Source organism: Bombyx mori, chromosome 25, assembly GCF_030269925.1.
Source record: "Bombyx mori chromosome 25, ASM3026992v2".
NCBI lineage: Eukaryota > Metazoa > Arthropoda > Insecta > Lepidoptera > Bombycidae > Bombyx > Bombyx mori.
In genome coordinates, this window is record NC_085131.1 from 13,360,998 (window position 1) to 13,371,452 (window position 10,455).

The following is a 10,455-nucleotide window of genomic DNA, read 5'->3' on the forward strand; positions in this document are numbered from 1 at the left end:
AGTAAGTTCTTAAATTCTGATTAAAATATATAAGAAACATTTATTTTCGTTATAAACAGAAGTGCTAAGTACAGGTTAATTAATTTTGAACGACTGTTTTTGTCTCCATAAACTTATAAATAAGTATGCATATAGATAATAGTAATACTGTGAGCTGTTGATGAGTTTCCTCACCATGAGCGTAGCCTTAATTCAGAAACCAGGTCATGGCTGAACCTGATGGTTTTAGTAAGGCACCCTGTGATAATGATCAATTATAAATACTAGTGGTCAAATTCGACTATAATTAATTGAAATTATAAGTTTGAAGATTATTAGGGTTCTATTGTCAAATATTATTATTATACTTCTGTAATCACCGATTTCGCCAAGACTACACTAGAGACAAATAATATTAAAAACAAACATTATTAGTCTATTCTCGATTTGACCACAGACTTTGAATAATAACGAAAGTTTGACAATAAACAAAGAGTATTATAATAATATATATATATATATATATATATATATGTGTGTTTTCTAAAATGCATTTTAGTGTGTATAATGTTTATTGATTTAATGTATTTATAATCCATAATTAAAAAAAAAAACATTCTGCACTCCTCTATATTCTCTAATTGTGGGAAATGTCGTAATTCTCTGTCCGCGCAATTTTCTTAAAAAGGGTAAAAGTTTTTGCTTCACGTATTAATACATAGATTATTTATTCGTCGGTTCAAAAATCCGGTCCAAAGTTTAAGTATTGTCTTCTATAAATGGTCTTTTGCAGCACGCCCAGAGTGCTCAGCTGGTTCAGTAGTCCAGCAATTAGCGGGAGCTCCTGGAGGAGAAGTGAGAGCAAGGTGTTCTGTTAATGCGCCGTCATCAAGAGACGCTGGCCCTTTGAGGTTTTACTGGACTTATAACGGAACTAAAGATGTTTTACCGGTATGTTACACAAAAATGGATTATGTACACAATATGCTATTTGTAATCTATAATATATTGTTTTAATCATTTTTTTTTAAAATAGATGAAACGCATAAAAAATGCAATAGACAATTTATCAAAGTACCAAATAACAGAGAATAATATTTAACTCATTCTAGTATTTAATGATAGATGCTATGTTGTGGAAAAGTGACCTCCGAATTACGTACCACTTAGAAAGTAGAGGCGTGAAATAAACCTGACTGCAAATTGTGGTCTAAAAAAATAATAGCATTCAGAAATCAGGAATAGAACCGAAATTACAAGCGTTTATCATAGGCTTTTCAAAGGAAGCAAAATGAGCAGGGGTGTTGACTTCTGGTGATAATAATGCTTTAAAAAATTTAGTGGAAGCTGATTTTTTTTATTGCTTAGATGGGTGGGCGAGCTCTCGGCCTACCTGGTGTGAAGTGGTTACCGGAGTCCATAGACATCTGCAACGTAAGTGCCGCCACCCATTTTGAGACATGAGTTGTAAGGTCTCACTTTTAACAGTAAAACGGCTGCCCCAGTAATGCGTTTCGGTTCTAAGGGCGAAGCAGTAGCTTCACGGCAGAAATGGGCAGGATGGTGCTACCTACCCGTGTGGACTTACAAGACGTCCTACCACTAGTATGTGTGCTATTGAAATATCGATGTGAATATTCATTGTTAGGTTCCGGCATCCAATGTAACAGTTATGGGATCCAGCAGTACAGTGATTCACGGTCTGCATGACGATGAAGACGAGGACTTGGGCTGGCTGGCGTGCTGGGCCAGTAACGACATTGGAAACCAGAGAGAACCTTGTCTGTTCAGGATAATGCCTGCTGGTACGAGTATAGTATTAATTTCACTATAATGTGGTTTTGTGACCCACTGTATTTGTTATATAGGGTATTGAATTGTTATTTTCAACTGCCTATAAAAAAAATATCCACTTATTTATTATCATTTATCATTCTTCTTCTTATTATTATAATATTTTCTTCTAGATCTAATCATACTTATTAAATTAACTGATTTGTTTTAGTTTAGAAAACATCTGTGTCCAAATATTTGGAAAAAATCGGGTCCTAAGTTTCTTGCCAATTCTTCTCAGTGACCAAGTTGTTTTCTGAAGTGCCTAAGTGCTCTACGCTGTCGTAGATTTCTCAATGGATTATGCATTGCTGAAGTCCGTGAGCGATGATAACTACTTACTATCGGCTCAGACGTGTGCTTGTTTACCTGAAATGCCCTAAAAAATGAGTATATTGCCTTTCATATGACATGGTGTCAAAAATAATTAGCACTACCATTTCTGTTGCTACTTTTGGGGGAGACCGATTTTTTACCCGAGGTATAAAATATTTTTTATGTTCTTAAGTTTTGAATAATTAAATTTTAGTTATTCAAAACGTTCGTTGGATGCGGAAGGCGGAGGACCGCATTCTGTGGAAGGTATTGGGGAAGGCCTATATCTAGCAGTGGGCAGATAAAGGCTGATGATGACGATGATGATGATGATGATGATGATGAAATTTGAATATGTACGTTTAAAATCATATTCATTTGACCAGCTTTGCCTGAGCCGCCAAGTAACTGCGAAGTCACAAACGAAGTCCTCCGTTGTGATGCTGGACACGACGGAGGCCTCTCCCAGCAGTTCCTGTTGGAGGCGCTGGAGGAGGTACGGCCACGCCAACCAACAGTCGACGAGAATGAGATATCAACTATGAACGACCAGGTGAGGGTGAATGAATAGGAGAATGTATGAAAGATGAATTGGTTTAATCGAGTATTCTAGGGTGTCTGTCGCTTGTTTCTGGGGCGTTGTGTAAGTCGAAATGGATAGATACTACCATTTTGCCTCTTTTTTATCAAATTAGTTTGAAAGGTGGAGCAGTTATTACCAAAAACAAATGTTTATTTATTTATTTTTTATTGCTTAGATGGGTGGACGAGCTCACAGCCCACCTGGTGTTAAGTGGTTACTGGAGCACATAGACATCTTTAACGTAAATGCGCCACCCACCTTGAGATAAGTTCTAAGGTCTCAAGTATAGTTACAATGGCTGCCCTACCCTTCAAACCGAAACGCAATACTGCTTCACAGTAGAGATAGGCAGGGCGGTGGTACCTACCCGTGCGGACTCACAAGAGGTCCTACCACCAGTAATTACGCAAATTATAATTTTGCGGGTTTGATTTTTATTACACGATTAAGCCGAAACGCATTACTGCTTCACGGCAGAAATAGGCAGGGTGGTGGTGTGGTACCTACCCGTGCGGACTCACAAGAGGTTCTATCACCAGTGCCAGTGAATTAAATGAGACATAATACAAACTTATGTTCCCGTATTGATTTGACTTTGGCGCTATGATCCATAAACTCTGGTAATCAGTTCACATTGGTTGACTGGTTTGTCTAACCCACGAGCTCGATAAAGTCACGAAATTAATTCATTCAATTTTCTCCAGGGTATTTCTGGACGCGGTCTCTCCGAAGCCGTCTACAGGTACAGGAATGACAAGCCGCAGTTCTCTCTAGACGCCCTGTCACCTGGTCGGTATACATTCCTGATCTATGCTGAGACTCCTCGAGGCAGGTCTCCCAGGCCGGCCGCGTTGAGAAGCGTGTCAATTCGAACTGTTGAAGATCTGGACAGACCGGGTAAGTGTTTACTGGAGGTAACAGTAAAAAGCCAGATGGTTCAGAAGTTAAACTATTGGCTTAAATGACTTCGAATAGCCGTCACTTTTTATTATATGTGTGAACGAGGTCACGGAGTAGTAGTTTTATGTAATTACCGAAAATCCAAGACATCAATAACGCAAATGCCGCCAGCCACCTCCTCCTCCTTGCGTCGGTTTCCTCATTACTGAGGGTCGTGGTCATGGCCTTGAAACAGTTTGTTTTTTATAATGCACCGGCAGAGTGCAGATTATTGTGCACTGTGGTATCAAGGGCTGCACGAATCTGGTCCGTCCAACGGATCGGGTTCCTGCCTCTTGGTCGTATGAGACATGAATTCTAAGTCTCTGTTTTGAAGTATGGCGGCTGCCTCATCCTTCAAACGCTGTTCCACGATAGAAATAGGCAAGGCGGTGACACCTACTCGAGTGGGCTCATAAGACACTACTACTAACAGTTACACTAATTAGAATTATTTGAGACTTAATTTTTTTAGGCCTTGTTATGCCTTCACCGTGGAAGTTAGTCGTGAACGTTTTTCAAGTACCACTATTCAGTAATTCGTCAGAAAAATTGGTGGCTGCGGGATTTGAACACCTTCACAAACGCATCGCTCGATACGAATGAACCGGTCCTTATCCTGAGGTCTTATCTTATAGGCTACGACGACTGCGATCGACGTCTTGGCCGCCACGGGTCCTAAACGACTCGAATATACAGATTCGACACAGTCCTGTTGTTCCATCAGAATGCACTGGATATCCTATCCTTTAGGCCACTACGACAATTTCAGGTAGTGGTAGGAGGTCATTTAGTGGTAGGACATATTGAGAGTCCATAGATAGGTACCATCACCTTGCCTATTTCTGCTGTGAAGCAGTAATGCGTTTCGGTTTGAAGGGTGGGGCAGCCGTTGTAACTATACTTGAGACTTTAGAACTTATGTCTCAAGGTGGGCGCCGCATTTACGTTGTAGATGTCTATGGGTTCCAGTAACCACTTAACACCAGGTGGCCTGTTAGCTCATCCACCCATCTAAGCAAAAAAATATATATTTTAAGTAACTTCATTAATAATGTCATATTTATGTATTCCAGTAGTCACTTACGTCATTTTATTAGTAAGTTATATCCTATCCTAAAGCTGGTATTGTAATTCACCAATTCAAGTACCAAGTTAGACATGAACTCGGGCGTGGGTCTATTGTTCGCCACGAGGAATAACTAAAGCATTCAATCTCTAAACCTCTAGGTTCTCTGCAAACAATGACACCCGGTCCTCCCTCTCCGCCTGCCCAGACTGACAACAGCGTCGCATTATTAGTAGGTGCAGCACTTTCATTGGTACTGCTGACCATATTGACGACACTTTGTGTTGCTCTTGTCGTGATGTGTAAGAAGAAAAATCGACCGCGGCGTGGTGCTGAACCAGAGTGAGTATTATTTGTTTTGTTTCTAAAAACGATGAAGATTTACTAGAGATTTAATTAGTACTATTTATACTTTATTACGAATCAATATGGTTTATAGCTTTACCAGGATGGTATAGTTTATGGTCTGTAACGATTTTTGGAAAAGTTTGAGAAAATATTCTTCTTTCTATTCGTACACACCTGACAGAATGGTCGTGGTCATGCATCAGTCGGATCCTGCGATACCGATGCTCTCGCGATGCGACGCCATGTGGCACGATGAGGTCGGTCCATCGTGTTGGAGATCACCCGCGAGATCTTTTGCCCTCGACTTTCCCTTGCACCGCCAACCGCTCAATGGAGTCTTCATTACGAGCGATGTGCCCGAAGAACTTGAGGATTCGTATTTGGACTGTTGACGATAGTCTTTGATGTTGTTGAGCTCTTTCAGGATCGAAACGCTGGTACGGTGCGTGGTCCACGGAATTCTAATTCTGAAAATATATGTTATTAGAATTTCATTGCTGGGTTTTTTATACCATCGTACTGAAATTCGTTAAATTATTTAAGGTTAATGGTTTTTTTTTTAATATTTTATGTAGTTCAAACAGTATAATAGAAGTTCGATGGTTCACAGTACAATATCGCGTCGCAACATCGGCGTTTCAATGTATGGAGCCTCAACCATATCTCCGAGTATAGTGCCCACGGTGGTGGTGAGAGGACATAGAGGTTCCAGGGTATTAGCAGCCAGGTGGTCTGGAGTACTAGACGATGCTCCACTCGCAGTCCTAGCCTTGGATACTAGACCTCATGGTAAGTGTTTCGGCGAATTAGTCTTTCTTGGTATAAGTAATTAATTGTGTTTTTTTTTATATATATGACGTAATCAAAGTATTTAAGTATATTTATAGCTTTATTCATGGCTCCTAAGTAGCTTCTATATCTTTTATGTAAATTATTTTAATATATACTTAGAAAAATTTAGAATTTTAAATAGCAGTTTAATTTTTTTCTAATCAACCAACTTCACGAAAATATTAAGTGTTCCTTTGTGTAATAAACATGAGATAGATAAACCAATAGTTATTCTTAAGATTAAATATAACCACAATATTTAATATTCATTAACGAAAATCACTGCAATGTTAAATCGTTAATCGGCATTTACGTTCTAGATGGGTAACCACTTAACATCAGGTGGGCCTTGACCTCGTCCAAACCATTTAAGCCATAAATAAATAAATCTATACTAATATTATAAAGAGGAAAGATTTGTTTGTTTATTTGTTTGTTTCGAATAGGCTCCGAAACTACTGGACCGATTTGAAAAATTCTTTTTCCATTAGAAGCCGACATTGTCCCTGATGAACATAGGCTACTCTTTTTTTTTTTTATTTTTTTTTTTGTTTCATGTGTGTTTTAATGTTTCCGAAGCGAAGCGAGGGCGGGTCGCTAGTAAATTAATATTATTATGGATGCAGATAGTGATTCGAGTCGGAGCGATGAAGATCATCATGAAACATCATTGACAAGGCATATAGACGATACAAGTCAAATAGATACTTGATAATACGGTGATGAAAAATATTTTATTTTAGTGATACATGAGCAAATGACAGCATCAGAATGTTTATAACTAGTAGATATGGAAAACAAAAAGATAATAATGGCGGCGATGTGCAGTATATTTGTGTTCATATTTATAATTACATCATGATGACGCTATTTATAAATGCAGAACTTTGAAATTTAATGTCTAATTAATTAATCTAAATAAGTATTTGGAAGTAAAATGTAGACAGTTGCATTAATAAAGAACATTTTAATGAATATGTGTTCAGCCCTACATTTTTTAAAACGTTCGTAAAATTATCGGAAACAAAAAAATAGTTCCTATTTTATTTTTAATTGTAACAGTAGACTTTTAAACGGTAATTTTAAATCATCGTATTAAACGCATTCTTTTCAAAAACAAAACATAAACCTGAGCGTATTTGCACATACATATGTAGATGTTACAATACAATCCTATAGGGAAAACCAAATCTAGATGTGCTTAAGTTTTGTTATAATTTATTGACTAGATTTTCTTAATTATAAAGTGTAATTGTGGTAGCGATGGGCGATTAGTATTGACAACGATTCCATAACAGAAAACTGAAGGAATTCTTTATTTAGGAGGCTATTCTCAAAACTGCACAAGAAATCGCTAAAATAATTGGGAAAAATATAGATTTTTTGAGATATCCATTAGATCGTGTAATTAATTGACATTGACTGGGCCAGATTTTTGTATGAGCTACAGTAATAAAATAAATCGCTAAACTTAAGACAACTGTTAGGTGCAATGCTTACAATTTATCAATGATTCCTCATTACTTGGAACCAGAGCTTAGAGATACAGTATTTACATTCCATAGTACCAATATCACACACATGTCAGATCAGAACTATATTTACCGTACTTAGTCAAGATCTGGAATGTACTGTATCATTGGTGATTCGCTCCGGGCAAGAGGCCCTAGTAGTGATTCGCAGAATCTACCACCAGATCGGAATCTCGACCGACTGAGAAGATCCGGCGAGAAACTCAGTGGGCTAAATGGAAATCTATAAAAAAGCTCTCAAATAAAGCAATCGGCCTATATTTGTAATACAATTAGAGGCTATGTCCTTTGAAAATAATATCAGTGTTCTGTTCTAGGAAACTATAGGAACACGTTATTTAAATCAATCGCCCACAAGTAACTGTATAATATCAGTATTACAATAGTGATAATAATAATATGTATGTAGTTGTTGTGATTAATAATTTTGACTAATTTATTGATACAGTTTTTAGTTTATAGTGTATTTAGTTTATACGAATAATTGAATCCAAAGCTTATTGTGAAGGAAATAAGGTGGTAAATACATAGGTAAGTTTTATTATCCGATAGCTATTATGTTCTTCTTATTTCAACTTCTAAATCCAAATTTGGAACTCAGGTCTTAAAGTGGTCTATAGGTTACAAGCCAAAGCGTGTGCAGTAATAAAAAGTAACAAATTTATAGCACGCTCAGTTCTGTGTCAGTGTCATAATAAGACAAGGTCGATATTCATGTAACTAAGTTCAAAATACGTGATTTTGGGTCGAAATTCTCGGTCGACACGCTTTCTGGGCTGTGGAAGCTAACTGAGTCGCTAGTGTCACGGCGTCCGTATCTAATCCCCGTCCGGACAAAAGCAGAACACAGCAAGTAATGTGAGATGGCGTCGCACTGTCTAAGCTTCGCCAACCCACTCCAACCACCTAACAAATACATGCCATATTATATTACGGGTATAATTTAATAAGTAGATTATTTTTTTAGTTTCTAAGTTTTGTTCGTGTCTCTCATGAAACTATCCTTACGGAAATATGTTTTTGACGTGACAACGTCTTATAAATCGATGGACCCGGCTGCAAGTACGAAAAACATGACGCATGCGGCGTTACCTCGCTCTGAGGCGTTCCATTTAAGACTACAAGTGCAAGCGAGAGCGCGCAACGAGCGACAAAGAGGCACAATCGGCCTCCGCGTTCGGCAGCGTTCGACATCTGTCTCTCTACTACTTGAGTGAGCGATGCATCCGCGTGGACAGCTGCTATACAATAATACATTTACACGTTTTCATCAAATATGAAGTTCAGTGAAAAGTGGATGTGGTGTCAATTGTTTATAGCAACGATAATTGCGATAATTGAAAAATGAAACCATTCCATCAGTATTTTCTTATGAGGTTGTCACGTTCAACTATCGTCAGTAAGCCGACTTTACAGACAACCGATTTTTTTTTTACTTGTAAAATTTAAACAACAATACTATTTTGTTGTGTGTGTAAAGTAATTCCCTAGTTTGGATAGTATAATTATGTTGGGCCATTAAATATTTGTTGTTGTCAGTAGAACAACTAAACACGAATGGTAAAATTTAATATTAACAACATTTCGGTTTTATAAAGTTTACTCTATAATGCGAACGTCCACGGAAACTGGATATTCAGAACGAATAATCAAATTGTAAAGTTAAATATAACATTGAGCAGAAATCTAAATGATGATGATTAATCTGTTTTTATTTATTAACTAAGGTGAATGTGCTGTTAAATTCTCCAAAAAGACTTCGTAGAATTTGTATGAATTCCCGTGGTTAATTATTTTCTTATTTATTTTAATAGAATGGCTGTTTGTGAAACGGAAATATCTTAGTTTGATAAATTAAGAGATGTATACGTTTTAGTATTGCATTATGAAATAAAATATATTTTGTATTCTTTGTTTCATTTGAAAAATCTAATATAGTAATCAGGGGAGGCCTATATCGAGCAGCGTAGGTCAGTAAGCTGCCCCCGTCACTAAGTATCTACAGTCGGCATCGCTGCGCCACTTTGAGAAGACGGCACGACATGAGAACCCTCTTGTCGTGGCCGCTGGAAACTACATACCCAATCCTGTAGACCGAATGGTAAACCGTCGACGTCGCCCAAAGCACGTCATCACGGATCCTCCTGATCCATTAACGGTGCTTTTAGGCAATACAAGCACCGGTCACCGTCCTCGTCGAACCCGTCGCTTGCGACGAAGGGCTCGACGAGCGAATTAACCCACAGCCACAGCCCACTGAGTTTCTCGCCGGATCTTCTCAGTGGGTCGCATTTTAGACCTGGTGGTAGATTCTGCGAAGCATTGCTCTTGCTAGGGTCAGTGTTAGCAATTCTAAGGTTTGAGCCCCGTGAGCTCACCTACACAAGCTAGGGTAAGCTGAAATAGCCTCTCAAGGCTATCAGCATAGGTAGGAAAAAAACAAAAAAAAAAAAGCTGATGAAGATTAATGTAATACTTCCCAGAATTAGGTACCTATTAGAAATCTTTTTTTTATGATTGAAGGATTACTGGTCGCCCTTTCTAGTTTCACCAGGACACGTGGGCGAGCAAAGGCTCTGCCAGGAGGGGTGAGATTTGCTAACAGCTGCCCGAGCGCCTCCGAAGGAGACCTAACAACTCAAGAGCAACTGCTTCGAGAATGAATCTACTACCGGATCGGAATCGCGACCCGCTGAGAAGATCCGGCGAGAAACTCAGCGGGCTGATGCATGGGTTAGGTAGCACATCGACCTCTTTGTCGAGTTCGACGAGTACGGTTACCGGATTAGAAATCTTAAGCTACTAAAATAATTAAACTTTAAAGCTTGTATGTGGCAATCCTGCGTTTTGATTTATTTAAATAATTTATCTATCAATTACAGTCGTGAAACTGAGAGAGACCCAAAAAAGAGCAAAATAAACTATCAAATCTATTTAAAAGGTTTCGAATTTAGACTCTTCGTGTCGCGATTGTGACAAAGCGACAAAGCGGTCCGATATTTGAGATTATACATACATGTGCACAC

At 38.3% G+C, this 10,455-nt stretch overlaps 1 protein-coding gene across 3 annotated transcripts in view; it reads left to right on the forward strand.

The window, feature by feature from the left end:
- LOC101743773 (hemicentin-2) overlaps positions 1 to 9,336 on the forward strand; it is a 110,307-nt gene extending 100,971 nt beyond the window's left edge. For all 3 annotated transcript variants that reach the window (XM_004924052.5, XM_021346616.3, XM_062676203.1), the window contains 7 exons: positions 773 to 930; positions 1,628 to 1,784; positions 2,514 to 2,680; positions 3,415 to 3,607; positions 4,880 to 5,060; positions 5,677 to 5,855; positions 6,524 to 9,336. In XM_004924052.5, the coding sequence (XP_004924109.2) occupies positions 773 to 930; positions 1,628 to 1,784; positions 2,514 to 2,680; positions 3,415 to 3,607; positions 4,880 to 5,060; positions 5,677 to 5,855; positions 6,524 to 6,609 (1,121 nt within the window). In that variant the 3' untranslated portion in view covers positions 6,610 to 9,336. The remainder of the gene's footprint in view (positions 1 to 772; positions 931 to 1,627; positions 1,785 to 2,513; positions 2,681 to 3,414; positions 3,608 to 4,879; positions 5,061 to 5,676; positions 5,856 to 6,523) is intronic.
- The last annotated feature ends 1,119 nt before the right edge of the window (positions 9,337 to 10,455 follow it).